General features: G+C 37.5%; 1 protein-coding gene across 5 annotated transcripts in view; it reads left to right on the forward strand.

Annotated features, from left to right (window-relative positions):
• The window catches only part of EPHA6 (EPH receptor A6), a 513331-nt gene that overhangs the window by 412519 nt on the left and 79865 nt on the right, over positions 1-20947 (forward strand). For 3 of the 5 annotated variants that reach the window (XM_032187197.1, XM_032187206.1, XM_032187226.1), the window contains one exon: positions 16701-16823. The exons of the other annotated variants lie outside the window; for them this stretch is intronic. In XM_032187197.1, coding sequence (XP_032043088.1) covers positions 16701-16823 — 123 coding nt within the window. The remainder of the gene's footprint in view (positions 1-16700; positions 16824-20947) is intronic. 5 annotated transcript variants of the gene reach the window in all.

Below are 20947 nucleotides of genomic sequence, written 5' to 3' on the forward strand. Positions count from 1 at the left end.
CTGTCAAAAACAGAATAATAACAAAAGTCCTGGACCATACTATTTGAATTTTTCCAGATTGACAGTGAGCCACTGAGGACAGCTTCCCAGCTGCTACTATCCCAGCTGTACAATAGTTTCATTAAAAAAGGAAACTGTAATGCCCTGTCCCTACTGTGACCAGTCTGGGACATGCATACATGATATTACTGAAGCTCTTCTGTCTTTGAGACCTATTTGTCACAGGCAGAAATTAGGCTGCTGTATTCTTTGTTCTTAATAAAAGCATGCAAGTTGTTAGTTACTACATCGTCATCTCCTAAATATTTACAAATGTTTTGATTATTTTTTTCAAGTTCTTAGAAGTTAAAGTCCTTCATATCTTTTTAAAGCATTGCTTTGTGGTAAACTTCATGAGGCATCCCTTGATCAAGTAAAATTGAGACTGATATAAGTCTTGAAACTTGCAACTCCTATAGCTGTCTTTTTCATACTCAGCAAGTACGCCAATGACACAAAGCTGGGAGGAGTGGCTGACATGCCAGGAGGCTGTGTTGCCATTCAGCGAGCCCTGGACTGGTTGGAGAGATGGGCAGGAAGAAACCAAATGAGATTTAATAAGAGCAAGTGTAGAGTCCTGCACCTGGGAAGGAACAACGCAAAGTATCAGTACAGGCTGGGTGACGAGCTGCTGGAGAGGAGCTCTGAGGAGAAGGACCTGGGGGTCCTGGTGGATGACAGGTTGACCATGAGCCAGCACTGTGCCCTTGTGGCCAAGAGGGCTAATGGGATCCTGGCGTAAATTAAAAGGAGCGTGGCCAGCAGGTCAAGGGAGGTGATCCTCCCCCTCTACTCTGCCCTGGTCAGGCCTCACCTGGAGTACTGTGTCCAGTTCTGGGCTCCCCGGTACAAGAAAGACAGGGATCTCCTGGAAAGGAGTGCCACAAAGATGATACGGGGCCTGGAGCATCTTTCCTATGAAGAAAGGCTGAGAGAACTAGGTCTGTTCAGCCTGGAGAAGAGAAGAATGAGAGGGGATTTCCTCAGTGTATATAAATATCTGAGGGGTGGGGGACAGAAGGATGCAGCCAACCTCTTCTCAATGTTTTGTGGGGATAGAACAAGGGGTAGAGGCTGCAAGTTAGAGCACAGGAAGTTCCGCACTGACATGGGAAAGAACTTCTTCACGGTGAGGGTGGCGGAGTATTGGAACAGGCTGCCTAGGGAGGTTGTGGAGTCTCCTCCTCTGGAGATACTCAAGGCCTGTCTGGACACCTATCTGGGCAGCCTGCTCTGAGGAACCAGCTTTGCCAGGGGGGTTGGACCCAATGATCTTTCGAGGTCCCTTCCAACTCCTACAGTTCTGTGATTCTGTGATTATGCAGATCAAAAGTAAAGAAATGAACTAGAAATCAAATTGTAATGAGCACATGCAAATGTTGTTGGTATGATCTGTTTCATCATTTCAGTTCATTCCATCTACATTGTTGTATCCTTTAGAGATCATCATAAATTAGTTATATGCCTGTGGAGATTATGTAATTCAGCTGTGTCGTGGTTTAACCCGGCTGGCAGCTAAACACCACGCAGCCGTTCGCTCACCCTCCCCCCTCCCTCTCTGGGACGGGGGAGAGAAATGGAAAGTGAAGCCCGTGAATTGAGATAAAGACAGTTTAATGAGACAGGAAAATAATAATAATAATAATAATACAATGATGATAATAGTACTACTAATAATAATATGTACAAACAAGTGATGCACAATGCAATTGCTCACCACCCGCTGACCGATGCCCAGCTTAACCCCGAGCAGTACGGCCCCCTCCCCCCAGCTAGCCACCCCTATATATTGTTTAGCATGACGTCAGATGGTATGGAATACCCCTTTGGCTAGTTTGGGTCACCTGTCCTGGGTCTGTCCCCTCCCAGCTCTTACTGCACCCCCAGCCTGCCTGTTGGCAGGGCAGAGCGAAAGGCTGAGGTGTCCTTGGCTTGGTATAAGCACTGCTCTGCAACAATTAAAACATCGGGGTGTTATCAGCACTCTTCTCATCCTAAGCCAAAACACAGCATTCCACCAGCTACTAGGAAGAAAATTAATTCTGTTCTAACTGAAACCAGGACAAGCTGTTACCAAGTCTAGTTGATTGGGAAAACAGAAAAGCTGAAATGTTAAATTAAAAAAAAAAAAAAAAAAAAAAAAAAAAAAAACCAAGATTAAAATTGACCCACAAAAACCTTTGTGTCTTATAACTTCAGTTTTGCAAATTCAGCCAAGACTTTGAATGTTGATATTTGAAATGTTGAAATTCCTCTCAAATACAACTTCTGTGAAAGTGCCAGCCAAACACTGTTGGAAGTAATGGCTGCAAAATCATGAGCCCTGCTCAGTCATGAGCTCCTTGAAAGGGAGAGAAAAGCAGACAGCACTGTTGCTGGCCCATATCAGAGTCAGGAGCCCTCTTACTATCTTATGTTCTGCAAAATCAGAACAGATACTGCTGGAATAAATGGAACTACATTAGTTTTAAAACCAATGACAAAGGAAAAGCACACACTGAGTATTTTACCTACCTGAAAAGGTAGGTGTATTTTTTTCCTTCCTTTGTCTATCAGTCAGAAAAGAAAAAGGAGTCTCCATCTCACTACACATATATTAAGGGGAGATGTCATTGATATAATCTAGGACTCAATGCAGTTCAAAGAACTCTACCCCCAGAGACTAGGTACTCACTGTAGCAGCTTAAAAGATATTTTTCTTACAATCTTTAAGAGAGACATGAAAAATCATGGGTCGTGTCTCATTTCTGAGCTGTTTATACTTATGTTTTTGCTGTTCACTGATACTTTTTTTGGTGTATATTCATTTACTTCAAATTCTGTCTTATACTGCTTAACATAATAAAATCAAAACCCATCAGTGTTAAGGCTGTATAACAGGTCTGTGTTCCATAATGGAGCTGTTGAGTGTTAGGCTGCAAACCATGTAAAATCAGGTATGATTAATAAGAGTATCAGAAAATGAAATGGGTAATGTGTTTGAATTGCCAGGAGAGGTTAAACAGACTAAGGTGAAGACTACAGAAAAAAATTGACAAAATCAGAAAATAACAAAACAATGAATCACTGTAGAGACACAAAGAATTTATTAGTTGTTGATTCGAGGCATGTTAACTATAAAGTATGGAAGATACGGCAATTGAATTAGTACAGACAGCAATAATCAAAAACAAATCAATATTAATAGAACTTCTGTGCTCTTCACTGCCAAGAAAAAAAATATTTATTCATTTATTTTTGTCCTTGGCATGGAACTACAGATGGGCACTTTCCCACTACAGAGCAGCATAAGAATTTAAACTCTAAACTGATTCTTGTGGAGGAATGTGTGGCATGTATAGTACATATCTGCCTAACTTTGAATAGTAAGAGTGATTAAATCATCTGAAAGTAGAAAATGAAAATCCTTATGCACAACTGTAATATTTAGTCTGGGGGAACTTGAGGAAAGTACAGAGGAAGAAGTAAATTATAGAATGCTACTTAGAATACGAGCTTGTGTGGATCATGATGTAATGTAGTTAGGACCAATGTCTCATTGCCTCAGAGTATATTTACTTATTATCTTCCTTTCTTTTGTGCTGCCATTAGTCTCTTAGTTTCCAGCTGTGGTTCTTGAACTACCAGTCACTTAAAAAATAGAAGTGACAATAAAGCTATTGCAGGCTGCAGTGATGGAAGATAAGATCTTGTATCAGATAGACTGTCATATATATCTCTATATTTTTATGGATTACAGTTGGTTCTTGAAAATAAGCTAAAAGATGTGTCTGGCTTAAGGTAGAAACCTTATCATACCAGGTTTTACTGTCGTGTTGTTCCATGATCTTTTGAGTTAAGATGTTACCCTAAGATTACACTTTTATGTAAGAAATCTAGATTAGATACCAAACTAAAGGAAATAATTTGATGTTTCTGTCCCATGGGGGTGCTGGATCTAGGGCCGAGTCTCATACCTAGAAACACAGCTTCTCCTTGAGGTGACAAGATGAAAAATGAAAGACATAATCATGGTAATTGTCAAGTCCCCGTTGTTACTTTTTAAAAAAAAAGAAACAGCTACCATTCTCACTGGCTTCACTAAATTCAAATTTACAGGAGTGTATAAAACATAATATATCCCTGCTGTTTTTGATGTGATACAAAGTTATTCTCAATGTATTATCTTAATGCTGTCTAAAGTTTGCCTTTTGCTGAAAAGTTCTTCACCATCATGGTTTTGCTTGCATTTCTCTGGTTCTTTTGGTGAGCATACTGCCTGACATGTATGGAGAGAATTTTGTGGAGATGTGCAAGTTTTTTTCTAAAGTCCTTGGAAATACAATACAGGATACAGAGGGCTATTAAAGTTATAATCATTGCAACTAAATAATTTAATAATGATCAAACCTTATTTCAGAAGAGCTGCCAAAGGTAGTGAATGTCATAAAGAATATTATTTTTTCTTTAGTCTGGTGGAATTTAGGCACATAAGGATGGAGTTATATATCTTAGTACTTCTGCAAACCTTAGGAAATGCGTAAGTCTCATGAAAGTAAACAGGTACGTGGTAGCAACTAGATTTTTTTTGGTAATTTGAGACGTTTAAATAACTTCTAAAAACTGATGTAAATGTCTGTGTTGTGACTGAAAATAGACCATAGTTATATATGCATTCTAATATGGGGTAGACTGACAGTTTTTATGGGCATGCTAGTATTGGTCTTAGTACTTTCAACCATGTTATGCTGCTGCATTTTATCACCAGCTGAGTTAAAGCCTTCACTGGAGAAACAAAAGAATACGTTGTGTAAATATTCCCTAATTCACCTAATGTGCAAAGTTAAATAGGTTGGCTTGTGTGCTTGAACTTGGGATGATTGAATTAATGTTTGTGTGAGCCATTAGAATTCTTCCAGAAAATCTGCACCCCTTCTCTGATTCACATATCTTTAATAGGTTAATACAGAAGGACAAGTTAAGGTCCTTAGATTTACCAGAAGTAGAGTAAGAAAGAGGTTCATGATTGATGTCTTGTCACCCCAAAATAGACTAGGGATCGAGGGAACTGGTAGTTCGTCACATAGTTATTTATGGTAGTGGTTATCCAGATCTCACCCATGTTGTCTTATAAACCTCTGCCTGAAGAAGTTGTATTGTGGACTTGACTACAGCTTAAAGACTCATACCTACATTTCCAATGGAAGGCATCAAGCCTGAGATATCTTTAACGGGAGATTCATGTTGAAGAAGCAGCATTAAAATATGGACTGATAATCTTCTGTAAACAATCTGATACTACATTTCATGGAAACATGAAGTTTGAAGTGAGGAAAAGAAACCTTTGGTTATTTACAATACCAACATCTTTCTAATACCAGGATTACCATAAACAACTATAGCTGTGGTACTTTGGATGGTACAGAAAGAGATCAAAAGATAAGAGGAATTTCTTGAGAAAGAGGTAATACCAGTTTGTTGTAGCGAACTGCAGGTCAATTTGTCCCTTTATCTCAAAGCAAACACATTCTCCTCACGCAACAATCTAAGCACTTGTGTGGAGTATCACCAGTTGGGACATACTTCCCAAGAAGAGATCAATTTTCCAGTATACAGAAGTGAATGCTGCTGAAAGTAACAATTATCAGTGATCTTTGAGATATAGAAGTGAAATAGGCATATTATGCAATGAAAATCTGTTCAGACCCGTTTGATTTATAGACTGCTGAAAAATGCCATGTGTTGTCTGTGTTCTGCTCTGGAGAGCAAGTGAGAACTTTAATGACAGAGGTTTGCATTGAATACACACCCCCACGTTTTGCTTACCCATGTCACTCAGCATTGCAGCTCCAGCCAAGGAGATAAATTATTTCTGCATCCACCATTCTTCTAGCATCGTCATTATCATCCATGAAAAATAATACCATAATTTTAATAGTCTTCTTCTGTAAACTGCTTATTCAGAATCAATTCACTCAGCCCAGCACTGTGTTCTTTGTATATTCTTGACCCTCAAATTCCTTTCTTTGCTTCCTCTCTACTGTGAATCTTGGCTGTATCCATTTCACAGTCTGTAATTATCTTTCTGATTCTTAATACATACACAGTTCAGGTTCCAGATGAATAAATAATTTAGATGCAAACTGCCTGGGATCCATTCCAGACTCTTGAAGTTAAGGCTGGAAATGCAATTCACAAGAAATACTGCTTCTTAAATCTTACTGTTCTTCACAGATAAACATAGCCTTGGCACTGTTTATAAATCAGCAATAGATGGTAAAACTGTTGAAGGGAACACAATTGAAAGAAAGAAGCATGTGGAAAAAATAAGTATTTTTAAAACACCATAATTAGATGGTGTGAGTTTGCAGGGTATTCAATTTGAGTATGTTCTCTTAATATAAGCACAATACATTAATGGCAATCCTGTAAACACGTTTTAAGAGAGAAATATATTCAGTCTGATATTCCTGAATAGATTCATGTCTACATCAATTGGTAAATATTGTCATTTTTCTACTAAACTTTAACAAGGTAATTTCTACTGAATGAAATTTGAAAGTAAATAAGTTAAGCTGATAATGACTTCATTTCAATAATTTATCTAGAGGAGCATAGTACAGAATCTTTATAACAGTTGAAATCTGAAACAAACTACTGTACTGTTACTAGAATTCATATAATTTATTTCCTTTTTTCCTGAAACAGCAGAAAGTTATTATATGCCCTAAAATGATAATAACTCACCCGCTTTGGAAATGAGTCTCTGCTTTTCCCTTTTTCTTGTTTTTCCTCTCAGCTGTAGGTGAGTACATTCTTCATCATTCAGAAATTGTTTTGCTATTTTAGATAAGGCTTGCAACTTCCTTCCAATTTTCAGTGAATGTCTTTAGGTGCATGGAAAAATTGACTTTTTCGCCTATTTAAATACTGACCGCCCAATATTCATCTTGCTACAATGAACTAAAATAAGGAAGATCAGATCAAAGAGGTTCTACCTCATGACATTTATTCTTAAGAATTGAGATTCAGCCTTGAGACTGGGAGAAAATCTGCTGAATACACAGATATCCACAAACAGATAATTAACTAGCAGAACCATTTGTCTTTGGTCAGTAGTACTGCCCATGCATATGGCGAAGTCCATCAGATATCAGGAGAAGCCTGTGTTCTGGCTTCTAGCACAGTTTATCAAGTGTGTGCTGGGATAACTTCCTTAGGCCTATGATTATTTCTCTTAGATTTATAAATCTAGCACATAGATTTGTAAATGTTGAAAATCTATACACATATTACACTTCTACTCAAAGAGTTAACAATAATGAGCATCTTAGCATCACTTATTTTTAGGAGTCAGTGTTTGTAAGGAAAACCAGTTTTTGTCAGTTGACTCTCTGGAAATTCAGCCTCAACTGTTCTCCTGAAAGCGGTGCATCCTCAGTTGCTGTCTACAATTGGAGAGGGTTTATCTTGTGAACAAAGAGGTTTTAATTCTTGTTCACACTTACAGACTAGAAAGACAAAAAAAAAAGTAGATAACCAGAGTTTTAATTGCAGATCTGCATATTTTACAGCAAGGTAAATCGATACATCCATTCTCACATATCATACATTAAAAGATACTTTACTCATTAAATAAAAATCCACTGCAATTTTTAAGCATTAAGTTCAAAATTATAACCTTTATGATCTTTCTTTTTATGGAAATACCATAAAAAAAAAAAAAAAAAAAAAAAAAAAAAACACCTAGAAATTTAAAACTTCTTAAACATCCCATTTATAAGACAACATCAATATATCACATGAGATATTCCTCTCTTGAAGGATGAAGAATTCCACAGCATAGGAACTCTCAGATTTTACTGAGGATCTTTCCTTCCAAAATCACAGAAACTAAGACCAAAATGAAAATAATATTGCAAAACAATGCATACAAAATCCCAAAGGTTTTGGCTGAAATTGCAGACTATGCTTTTTTCCACCATGAAAAATACAATTTTAAAGTATTTTGCTTCCAGCTAATTTGATAATACATGCATGGCCATGAAATCCAAATGCACAGCATACATTGCTTGGAACAGCATTCTGAGTTTGTACATACCCATAAATACATAGAGATTTCAGAGTCCTTGTTTAGCATTGTGTTAAAGCTATTTTCAGTTTAAGCACTGTCTGAAAAATACTTCTTTAATAGACAATTTAAACATTGACAGATTGTTTTATCTGTAACAGAAGCACAGTATTTCCAATTACTATTCCATTAAGACTGCAAAGATGATTCAACACAACAGTTGTTATTGCTGTTAAAAGCCTTAATCATATTAATGTTGTCACACCAGTCTTCTCAGCAACCAGAAATTCAGTGTGCATTGACATTTAACACATAACAAAATAAATGGCTATAAGTGTTTGTTGAACTCTTTTCAAGCAATTCCCTCATTTTTTTCCCCCAAATTGCCTGTTTGTCTAGAAGTGGCAAGGGAAATTAAATTAGATGTTAATATTCTACTCAAATATTCTGTAACTTCTATTTGTTCCTCCTTAGGAATTGTAAGCTTCTTCCAGCATTTGCTTTTTCTCCCAGAGAAATCCTAAGTAAAGCCAAACCTTGCTCTAACTGGGATTTTCTAATATCATCTTATTCTATGTAAATATTCCTAAATCTGGATTTATTTCCACATGCCAATCAAGAAATAAGAGAACTCGTATTCTATGGGTTCATAGGAAAGCATTGGCTTTCACAAGGATGTCAAGGTGAAACTCATCAGGGATGGAAAAATGAGCAGCAGCTTTGCCCTGCCAAGTGTTTGTCATCTTCACGTTTCCAGATAGACCCTATGAAATTAAGTCTGGAGTGGGCTTTTCTATCAGTGGGCTTCTATATAGAAAACAGCCTTTAAAAATATTTTCCAACAAGAACTAGGTTAGAGCAGTCTACTTCTCAGAATTGAGGCCAAAACATGTGGATGCTTTGTTATTCCCAAATTAACAAAGAGGAATTAAAAAAATCTTGCAGTAATGCTTCATAGTTGAGAAGCAAGTTGCTTCTAACTAAACATCTAAACATCTCAGGTCAAGGCTCTTCAAAATCATGACACAGTCCTAGAATAATCAAACACTGTAAAAAATATTCTCTGTTTTCTAATATTTTTTTCTGAATATCCTTAGTATGTTCATTTTGTATTTCTCTGCATTTTTTTTTCTGAACTTACTAAAGCTTTTTTTTTAAGAAACAAGCATGTCACAAATCAGCCAGAACTGGCTGATACATATTTGTGCATACAGTTGTTTGTCACCGCTGGGCAGGTGTGATGCATTGAAATCTTTTCCAGACCTCTGTGTTAAGGTCTTTCATCAGTCCTTGTGTCTCATTTCCCCGCTTTTGCTTGCACTTTTATTTTTTACAAAGTGCACATATCTACATACCCACTTTTCCTTCATCCATATATTTGTATTTCTAATGTTCACTTTTCTTCTGCTCTTTCTAATAAGTATATCTGATCCAAAGCTTTTAAAAATGTGTTACGGAATTTCTAGAAGTTTTGCTATTATTTGTTTGTTACTGAGAACTGATTTGTCAACAAAGGTGCAATCTTCTGTTTGCTGAATTTTTGTCTGTTTTAAACGTGTTATTTCCTATTGCTCTTAGGGCACATCTGTACCCCGGCCATTTTGCTTCCAGCATTTGTCACGAGTGACCTCATAGCTCTCTTTAAGAGCAATTTGTTAATGTAAGTTCATTTAAAACATTGGAAGACGTCTGTGAAATTTAGATCTCTAAATTTCTTAGAGATCTTTTCCTAAAGTATATTTTGATTTAAGCTCACCAATATTCATAAAAGCCATTTAGTGTTCATAAGCAATACTCATAGTCTGGGATGGTCTGAATTCCTGTTTTAAATGCATGGCACAGTTTATCCTTAGCTGAAATCACCATCACTGGCTACATGTCAGCACAAAAAAAATGTCACTGGTCACTCTTTGATTTGTGGTGTTGCAGACAAGTTCCTGGAATCCTTCTTCTTCAAGACGCTGTCTTGACAGAAATAAAGTTATAACTAGGCCATCTTTTGGACTGAGATACTGAAACCCAGTTAAGTGATCTAGTTGCTCAGAGGCAGACAAAAGGAGCTCTGGATTGGTCCAGGTATGTGGTAGCTGCATCCTAGACTGAGAAAGTGACTGAAACTCATTGCAGGTCCCTTCTGAACAGGACATACAATTTTCTTTTCCATAGGCACATGTCAGGGAGATGGTATATACCCATGCAACATCCTATGAGGAAGTGATGCCTCACAATAATTAATCCTAAGAGTCCTAAAGTTTTCTAATAGAGACCTTACTTGGGTGAATATTCCCCGATAGATTCCTCTGAACTTCAGTGTTTATAGACACTGCTTTATATTTGAAGTTGTGAAATTTCATTATCTGAAGAGGTTCTGTCAAATAATTGCCTATATTACCTAACTTCCAGACCATATGGGGAGCAGAACAGATGCAAAGCTCTTTTGCTGTTTTATATGTTCGCATGAGTTCCTTCCAAAGGAATTCTTGTTTCACTTGTTAAAAAATATCCCAATAAGCAATCCTCAGCTGCATGCCTCCAACAGTAGCGTATATTTAGTCTTCCTGTTTCTTTTTCCCATATACCTTGGCATTCTGCTAAACCTACTAACATAAATGATATGATTTCAGTTGTCATTTTTTCCTTGGAGATGAGTCAGGAAATGTATATTTCTAATTTAATTAGTCAGTCTACTTGGTAAATGAAGATGTCTATATTTTACTACAGTGAGATTAAAAGCTCAGGCTTCTTTAGAAGTTGCTTAGACAAATCATAGAATCATAGCCTGGGTTGGAAGGGACCTCAAAGATCACCACCCTGCCATAGGCAGGGACGCCACCCACTAGGTTGCTGAGGTTGCTGAGGGCCTTAACTAACCTGGTCTGGAACACCTCCAGAGATGGGGCATCCACAGCCTCTCTGGGCAACCTGTTCCAGTGCCTCACCACCCTCTGAGTTAAGAATTTCCTCCTAACCTCTAATCTACATATTCCCTCTTTTAGTTTAAAACCATTTCTCCTTGTCCTGTCATTATCTGATTGAGGTAAGAGTCACTTCCCATCTTTTTTTTCCCTTTTGAATTCCCCTTCAAGTACTGAAAGGTTACAGTTAGGTCTCCCCAGAGCCTCCTCTTCTCCAGGCTGAACATCCCCAGCTCTCTCAGCCTTTCTACATAAGAGAGGTGCTCCAGCCTCCAGATCATCTTTGTGGCCCTCCTCTGGATCCGCTCTAGCAGCCCCACATCCTTCTTGTGCTGGGGTCCCAGACCTGGGTGCAGTAGTCCAAGTGAGGCCTCACAAGGGCAGAGCAGAGGGGGACAATCACCTCCCTTGACCTGCTGTCTTGCTGCGTCCTGTTGATGCAGCCCAGGACGCAGTTGGCCTTCTGGGCTGCAAGTGCACACTGCTGGCTTATGTTAAGCTTTTCATCCACCAGAATCCCCAGGTCCTTCTCTGTGGGGCTGCTCTCAATGAGTTCTCCCAGTCTGTGCTCATTTCTGGGATTGTCCTGGCCCAAGTGCAGCTCCTTGCACTTGGCCTTGTTGAACCTCATGTGGCTCACATGGGCCCACTTCTCAAGCTTGTCCAGGTCCTTTTTGATGGCATCCCTTCCTTCTATAGTACTGACCACACCACTCAGCTTGCTTTCATCTTCAAATTTGCTGAGCCCTATTTTTGTCTGGATATATGTTTGATAAATACCATAACAAGTAGGATCAAATAATTCAGCAACAAGGAGAAAAAAAAAAGACGTAATTGTTAAAAAAAAAGGCATATAAAAAAAAAGATGTTATTGTTCTAATAAATACTTGATCTAGTTTGATTACTGCTTGAGGCTTCTATGTTGTTTCCTTTTCTTACATGGTATGTTACAGGATTTATTTAATACATACATCCTGCATCTTCAGTAGGCTTTCTAATAACCTACTTCAGACACATCATTAGTCACAGTGCAGAGACTTCAGAAATGTTCTCCTTTTTAAAAGCAAGTTTCCACAAGCTGCAGTAAGGTCATCAAAAAAACCCAAATCCGATAGTGAAATCTTTTTTTTTTTTTTTTTTTTAAGTGCTTAGTTTGCTTCCAGCAAACTCAAGAGACTCTGTTGAACAGAACAAGCTGATGGCCCTACCCTCCTGTACCTGCACAACAGAGCAACTTCAGGTCCCATCCCTGCAAGTCCATGGGGTCCAGATGCTGCCAGGACATCAGCTTAAGAGCTCCGATACTGGGACAAAGGAGCCACAGCTGATGAGGAAGGAGGAAGGGGTGGGATGTGGGTCACAGAGGACTGTTGGCACTGTGCTGGTTCTGCAGTGTGTATGGGAGCAAAGCTGGTGGGAATGTTTTCACTCAGCAGGTGTGAGTAGGCATGTGCTGTCACTAACAGAGTAGGACTGGGTTTGTATCTGTCCTGCCATTCAGGCAGAAATCACAGTCTGTTTTATTCTACCAGTAGAGCACTGGGCGTGTTTCGTGTCATTCTGTTCATCCATTCATTCATCTGTTCAGTACTTTTGTTGAGCCACATGACAGGACTTTCTTGCCTTTGTAGATCTAGGAATCTTCAGCAAAATTCTGCTGTTGCTAGCCCTAGGCTCTGGGATGTGCCTTTGCCACGGGGAGAAGTGGCTGTTCCTTCTGGTTGGCCATGCTGTTGTGATGCAAGTGCTAATAAATGTGTGTGAATTAATGTATGCACTCTGGAGTTGAACAAAGCATATGTATTTCCTTTACCCAGCTATCTACTCTTGCCCTTCTGTTCTGTGTAGATAATACGCTACTAAAACCGTGCCAGAGTAGGACGCTATACAAGTGATTTCCCTATCAAATTCTATCATTTGTGGGCTGATATTCCCCCTGGAACAACAGACAAAGGCAGAAGGCAGGCTAATTGATTCAGCACTCCCCCACTGCCTCTCAGCACAAGCACTTAGCTGCAATAATTGTGAAAGAGAAGAACTGATGCTGGGCTATAAACTGGTATCACAGAACTCATTAAATGATGTATACTCCACGAACTGTCAGCTGTTGAGAGTATTATTTATTTTTACTCTTTCAATGCCCTTTTTCAACTAATACCTATAACTAATGCATTTTCCTGTGTTAAGGTGGACTAATGTTCATTGTGGGTAACTATGGACCAGAAGGGAGTTTTGGGATTTACTGTTGTTGTTTTGTTTGTTTGTTTTAATTATTGCTATTTATTTCCCATAATAAAATCATACCTGCAAGCTGCTGTATAACAACTGTATTTCAGTGCACTCAGGAATCATGGCTCGATATTCACGTTTCATTTTCTCTTTCTAGAACCAGTAAGATGTTATACTAAAAGCTTTTTCCATTAGCATAACTCCACCCACTGGAAAAAGAATAATTTTCATACAAATGACAGAACGTGTAAAACCCTAGACTCAGCATGATGTATGCCGAAAGAATTGCATTTCTCAAAAAGGTTGTTTAGCTAAAGAAATAATATCCAAGTGTCTTGAAAGTGTCCGGTGTGGTTATTTAAAAGAGATTATTTAAACTAAGCATTAAGATTTTTATTGTTCAAATGCACCTCTAAAAAATGAATGTTGCCTTTGCAATTTGTGTAAAACAGCAGGATGCAGCACATTTTTCGTTAACTTTTTGTTCAGCTAAGCACAATTCCAATTTGGAAAAAGAGCAAAGACTCATTGTCCAATAAAAAATAACATATTCAGATAGAAGGAAATGCAGTTCTGATTACTGATTTCCACACGGAAATTTATGTATTTCTAAGAAGCTGGTGTTTTCTGTTTAATATCACACTCCCACCTCCCTTCTTCCTCTGTTGTGTTAGCAGAGAGCTTTCTCCTTTTCTGTCTTGAACACAATTCTTTGTTGCCATTTTTCTTTCAAAGATTTTGTGATTGCTTATGCAAACAAGTAAAAATTTGAGTAATGCTTTAAGCTATTGGAAATGCCCAAATCTCTTATCAGACTTCTGTCTTTCTGGTGGTGTTTGACGGGAGCTATGGGAATTGATTTTCTTTCCCAGCTACCTGTAATAATAGCCAACTTCCACATCTATAGTCATGTAATAGCCACAAACCCTATTCACAGTGTGCAGGTGATATTACCAAAGTATTGACTCTTCTTACCAGCCACACACTATATTTTCATTCTTGGGCACATTCTGTATTTGGGACTAGGATCATGCCTGCTTTAATGTGAATGAACTTTCAATCTGTCCTTCACATTTTTATGTTGCTGGATACTGATCAGGGCTGAATGTTATCAGCCTGGTCCTTTTTAAAAGTTGTTTGTGGACTTCTGGAAGAGACTAAAGTTACTGTTCTTGTAACTGTGTATTCTGCTTCACTGAGGAAATTTTTGAGGTGACAATAAAGTATTTGTATGGGTTTCAGTTGCCTAAAATGGGACTGGATGCCTCCTCTTAGAGACCGAACTGCTGCTTTGCCTCTTGCTGCCACTATCAAAGAGTGCAAATCTCCTGCAGATCTTGTCATGTGTGCCACTCAGATATGAATGTCTCAGATATTCTGCAGCATCTGAAATAACACAAAGCATTTATGCTTAAGCAACTGAATTCTACCTTTTTTTAGTGCGTGAAAAAAAAAATAAGTAAACATTGTTTATATGTATTGCTTTAATTATAAGGCTACTTGGAAGACCTCAGTAATTTTAGCCCTCCAGCTTTTTTAGTATTCACAGATTGAGTTGCTCCAAAATTTGCTTCTCCTTGTTTTTATTTACAAATATACACAATAAGTGAAGCAGGTTTGTATTTGTCTTTGTTACTTTCTGTAACATTGTGATTTGTTTTAACACTATCAGGCAACTTGAGATATTTGCCATTTAACTCCATTTAAGTGTAGGAAATTATCCATCGTGAAGCTCAAGCTGTTTCACTTTTCTGAAGGTCTATATACATGGCATGTGATTTACTGTGGGTGTACTTTATGGTTGGTATAATTCATATTTTGGAACAAAGGAGGAAAGTTTTATTTGGGAGGTCTTCATATGTTCATTATTTAGCCTTCATGTTTTAAGGTGCTGTTTAGAATACACCATCTTGGAGTTTATGGAACAATTTTCCATTTTAAATTTGAATTTCTGTATATTGCACTCTGGACTCTATCCATGAGCTCTTCTGAAAATATTTTAAAATGAAAGCCATGGAGTTTGAAAACACTTTGACAAGGCAGCCAAAGCTAGGCTTTTCTAGAATAGCCAGAGGGAACACTTTCATTCCATATCTTTAGCCATCAAATATAAAAATACTGCACCCAGAGCACTAATTAAATTAATTCTTTTTTCCACAGACCGTGGTAGTTTTAATAATATAAAGGGCAAGTGAGGAATATTTTGAGAAGAAACAAAAGATCTTCTGCTTAAAAGTACAAGAGAAAAGTTCAGAGCTGTTAGGCTACGTTAAGCTCAGCAAATGCGTATGTGTGTTTTGAGGCTAAACTATTCTAACTTGTATTAGTTAAAAAAAAAAAAAAAAAAAAAAAACCAGCTGATTGAATTTTAAGAGGCACTTTTTTTTTTCCTCTTTGTGTATAGATAAGATTTTTTCTATCTCTAACAGGAACAGTTGTGAAATACCTGTAAGATGATGAAAACAAACTTACCATAGCCTAAATGATTGGACATATGCTTGCTTGATATACTTGCAAAACTAAAAAAAAAAAATTATTATCAGTTTTGATATATTGCAAGGTCCTGACTGTATTTTTATGCAAAGTGTATAGAGCTGCCATTTCAGGTCCAGCTTTGATGCTGGTATTCACTGAGCACTAACATGAGCTAACTGTAATGATGTCTCTAGGTCTCTATGCACAATGAAAGCTGAAACGGTGGATAGAATGATAGAGTCCTTATCAACATTATCTTAGATATATCACAAGTATTTATTTTTAAATGGATGGATGAGATAATCTCTGTTTGCAGAAATCAAACTGTACTATTAGGCAATGAGAAGAACGTAAAGTTCATTCAATCAAAAGTGTAAAACCTGGAAAGCTTCTGGTGATAGCAAAGCAGAAAGAAGCCACATCCATACTTCTGTTTGCCTGCATCAATATATTGACAGGTGTTCGGAGATTTGACAGAAGCTCTGGCTTAACAGTGTTAGCTGTCCTAACACTAATTCTGGTTCCCCTTCTCCCTTTGCCAGACATGACTTATTTCAGGTGGTTTGTCACGTCTTTGAAGTACTGACATAAAACTCAGCTCTGCTGCTATAGCTTTGCCTCTGTTAGTCTCTCTCTGATTCATATACAAAATTGTAAAAATGCTCTTATAGTAGTCATTTCGAATGCATTGTGAATATCCAAGAGGTGTATTTTACCATTAAAATCTCATTTTTTTTACATTCCTCCTAGAAGTGCTGGAATTCTCCGTTTGCAAAGTATGCAGAAAACAACTTCTTTCTGGTTAAAGCCGTGTATTGTATGAATTGGTTAAAAAGCACTCAAAAACTTTTAACTGCATTTTATGCAATCTGTTCCAGTGAAACCGTTGTTAGCTTTGCAGAGGTTTGGTTATTTTTTCTTTAAACAGACGACTTCTTTAACAGTCAAAGAACAACTCATTTGATTAATGATCATTTTTATCTCTTTGAAAGGATCCTTTCCGACCATTGGGGTGAAGTCTCTTTCGAGATTCCTGAGGGCGGGATTTTTAAATAGCATCCTGACCTCACATCCAGTGTCAGGGGGCGGATCTTTACCCCCCAGCATTTCCTCTGGTAGGTATTCCAGCCTTTTCCCCCACATCAATTTTTCCCTTCACCCTTTGCCCCATCTTTTCACACCTTTTAGGGAAACAAAATATGGTACTGGTTAGACAGAGAGACCAGATGTCCCTTCCAATAAAAAGCTGAACTGGAAGGAAATGGGAAAGAGAAATTATTTTTCAGGAACCAGCTATTTCCCTGAATCATTGTAGAGGAGAAAATGTGAGGTAAAGTGATCTGTAGTTAAGTGGTCAACCTAAACAAAAGCCTGATGTCCTCTAATCAAGTGCTTCATTCATGGCCGTGTCCACTAGGGAAACAAAACTAAAAATACCTCTGTGAAATCCTAGTTTTTATGTGACTCTGTGACTCTTATGTAAAAATTTGCATTTTCTCATTAAACCATGGAAGCAAAACAAAAAGTGAAAAGGCCAGATATCATTGAGCATTGTTCCATAGTTGCAACTTGTATCTCATGAAAAATGCCTTAACTTTTTAAAACAACTTTTGTTACAATTCAAACTAATTTAATTTATTTTGAACTTGTTTACAATAAGTGAGAAAATCCCATGGCTTATGTTGTCAGCATGATACTCTACACTGCCTCTTGCAAGGTCCCAGGCAGAAGTACAGCTGTATGGTGGCACGGAGGACCACAGAGGGTTGGCCTAGGGTTGAATGAATGTAGGCTGAGAATGAGAACAGCCAGGTAAATAGGCTGCTATCATATATTGGGCTGAAATAGGAAAGAAGGATAGCATAGAGGCTTTCTTTCCCAGAAGGGCTATGCGTGTTGTCCATTCTTGTCTGGAGCCATTAAACACCATCTGTCACCAGAGCTAATAAATTAAGAGTAAATGCATATATCTTAATTATAGTTAAAATTGAATCAAAGTTCAGTTCTGTTCCTTTCTAAACTATATATTTCTATGCAGAATTAATCTGTACATGTCATACTTAAATTCTTTCAGGGCATCCTACCTGTAATGTTACTTACAGTTTTGGTTAAAAGGAATAAAATTGTCCTATGGTAAAACTAGGGAACAAACTGAAAAATGGCATACGCGGTACTTATTTGCTATACAAAAGAAACTGTTCTACCTCTGTATGCCTCATTTTATCCATTATGATAATTATAGACCTCATTAATAGAAGATTATATTTACTGTTTTTGTTTGTTTGTTTGTGTTTTGTTGTTGGTTTTTTTTTAAGTGTTACTTCTGAGCAACTTTGATGTCTCTTCCTATGACTCTTCAGGTGTCTTTTGTCAACAGTCTGCAAAATGCTTTTCATATTTTTTTCTCCTTTTGGTATTTCAGAGTTCTTAATACCATTAGGCTATTTTGGCTGTCAGCCTCACAATGAAATTGGTATCTGTCACCAAACAGCTCTATGGAAGATGAAATACCCTAGGCCCACCAATATTCTCTGTTTTGAACATTGTATTTTGTGTGGCAATCACTGATACTATTAGATTAAAAATGGCTTCACTGTGCTCATGAATTGGCTTCTCACATAGCTACCTACCTCAGGACTTACAACAACAAAACCTGTTATTTTCTGAGTGTTTGTACATCTTATCATGTTTTAGACTTAAATCATAACTCTTAAATGTTATTTGTTTAGTAAAAGTGGTTTATACTTAAATGTCCTTTTCTAAGAATTCTGAATCAATTTGATGAAATATTCAAAGCGGGAAAATGGAAATGCAGCTACATGCTGTGCAACATATACACTAGCAATGTAATTGAAATAAATGTTGCTTGGTCATGTTAACAGCAAAAAAGAGCTCAGAAACAATCCCACAGGAGCAGAGAGACTGTCCACCTTTCAGAAAATGAGGAATGTCAGTAGTTGAAAGCTAGTGAGGAACTGTGATAAATCTAATGGATGATAGGTGTTCTTTTGAGAAAGATTGCATGGGGTGAGAGTGGGCAAGTGGCGTGAAACTCCACTGTAAAAGTTAGCAATTGTTGTTAAAAAATGTACCCTAACAACCTTATCTGTAGTGTTGCTGTTTAACTGTTCCTTTCTTACTCTCATGTATTTGGATTTACATTAAGCAGTCTTAATTCTGAATTGCCTCTCTTTGTTACAGAGATGACCACAGGATTCTATATCCGTTTCATGCTAACTTTCTAAATTGCTAAAATCAGCATTGCTATACAAGTGAGCCAAAAACCCAAATATTTACTGTATGTTTTGAAAAAGAAATCTCTTGTTGAAAGGAGTACTGATCTGGAACGTGAGAGACTCAGAACTGAATCTCTTGCTCTGTGTGATTCAGTAAAAAAGAGAAGTTCATCCTTGAATCCATAATCTATGAGTAGAGACAGAAGGGATGTACCCTTTGGGTAAAAAACAAAACAAACAAACAGAAAACAACAACAAAACAAAAAAAACCTGCACTCAACACCTGACATTTTTTCTGAATATAGCTTTATCAAGAAACAAAGACACCCAAGGCAACAGTACTCCCAGAAGGTTTTTAAGTGCTGATACCCATGTTGTCATGGCAGTCTGTGGCTGTTAGAACAGCAGCAGGTGAGCAAAATCATGCCCACTGGAGTCTTGATGCTTCCCCTGTCCCCAGTCCTTACCTTCTCTCATTAAAAGTAAGAGAATCACTGTGTTGTTTTTTTTTTTTTTATTTGTACTAGAAGGAAGCATGCTTGACTGCTACCTTTGATAGCAGAGTGACCTCACTTCCATTATCTGAGACATTAGGCTTATATTGGCTAGTAGCTTTCATAAACCTAACAGAAGTACTTAACGTTTAATAACTTTGCTGAATTATAGCCTAATTACTTCACATATAGCTTATGTGTAAGAATTCGGTGAATTTAACTACATGGAAGGCTTAAAATGCTTGCATTATTCTGCTATTAGGGTCAGGGGGAAAAAAGATAATGAGATGTTCTTTTTATTTACCAAAACCTTTAACTCAAGTTAAGTGGCAGATTTACTTCAAAATAGTCAGAAAAAAATACTCCTTACCCAAGACAAAATGCCTTTACGTCTTTTATTTCTACAGAATTCCCCAGAGATGTTTTTAAAGTGAAACACAAAACTGAACTGGAAAGCCTCCTAAAGAAGCACCTGGAAAATGGCTTGGCAGGGCAAAGTAGCTCTTGCTTTCCTTTTTCCCCTTCTACTTTAGGGGTGGACAAGCAGGTGGTATTCTTTTTGCCATCATATTGACGGCTGATGTCCAGTTTTTTGTAATTTGGTTTCTGATTTTACATTGCACAGATGTTCTCTTTTGTAAAAGGTATTTTCATTGAGCCAACTTAGAGATTAATTTATGTTGCTGGCATGGTACATAACATTTTTCTGCATAAATGGATTCCCTCAAATGTAGGTGTTTTTTAAACCCAGACATAGCTATGCTAAAGCATGGTGTTAATATTTAAATAGATTCATTGAAAGTTTGTCAGTCCATACAGTGTTTCACTAGAAGCAAGACTTTCAGGAGGCCTCCCAAAATATATCCTACATTTCTGCAAAAATAATCCCCTTTAAAAACAATAGTTTCCTTTTGATTCAACTATCATTTTTCACAATGTAGTCTCTAGTTATCCCAGTTGTTAACAGTACAAATTCACATGACTTATCTGATGCAAGTCTATAATGTAATGGTTAATGACCAATGGATCCATGAAAGCAAAACATATTTTTTTTCAAGCGATATCCTTGCAAAAATGATATTGAATTCTTAAACCATGTAGCAATTTCCGCTCCTCATCATACATACATTGATATGAGTGTGGAAGCTTACCCCTTTCTTTATATTTACACAGGCATACATACACACATTTGTGTGCATGTTGGGGAAAAAAAAATTGCCAGTGCTGCCTCTATTTTTTCAAATTAATTTCCCAAACTAGTAGTATTTGCTCCACTTTGGGGGAACTCATAGCTTCCTGCTCTTGCTGTGTATTTGCAGCTCTTGATTTCAGTCATGTGTAAAGGGTTTGTTGTGTTTTAAATGCATACCCCTATTACCTGGCAGAAGTTAGGGTCAGAAAATCTTCTGGTATGCTGCTGTCTTTGAAGGGCGTGGGAGAGATTGTTAAACCTGCTGGGTTGGAAAGGAAAGGAGGGAAATCAAATACCTTTACTGTTGTTTCTTTCAA

Source organism: Aythya fuligula, chromosome 1 (assembly GCF_009819795.1).
Source record: "Aythya fuligula isolate bAytFul2 chromosome 1, bAytFul2.pri, whole genome shotgun sequence".
In the NCBI taxonomy this organism is placed as follows: Eukaryota; Metazoa; Chordata; class Aves; order Anseriformes; family Anatidae; genus Aythya; species Aythya fuligula.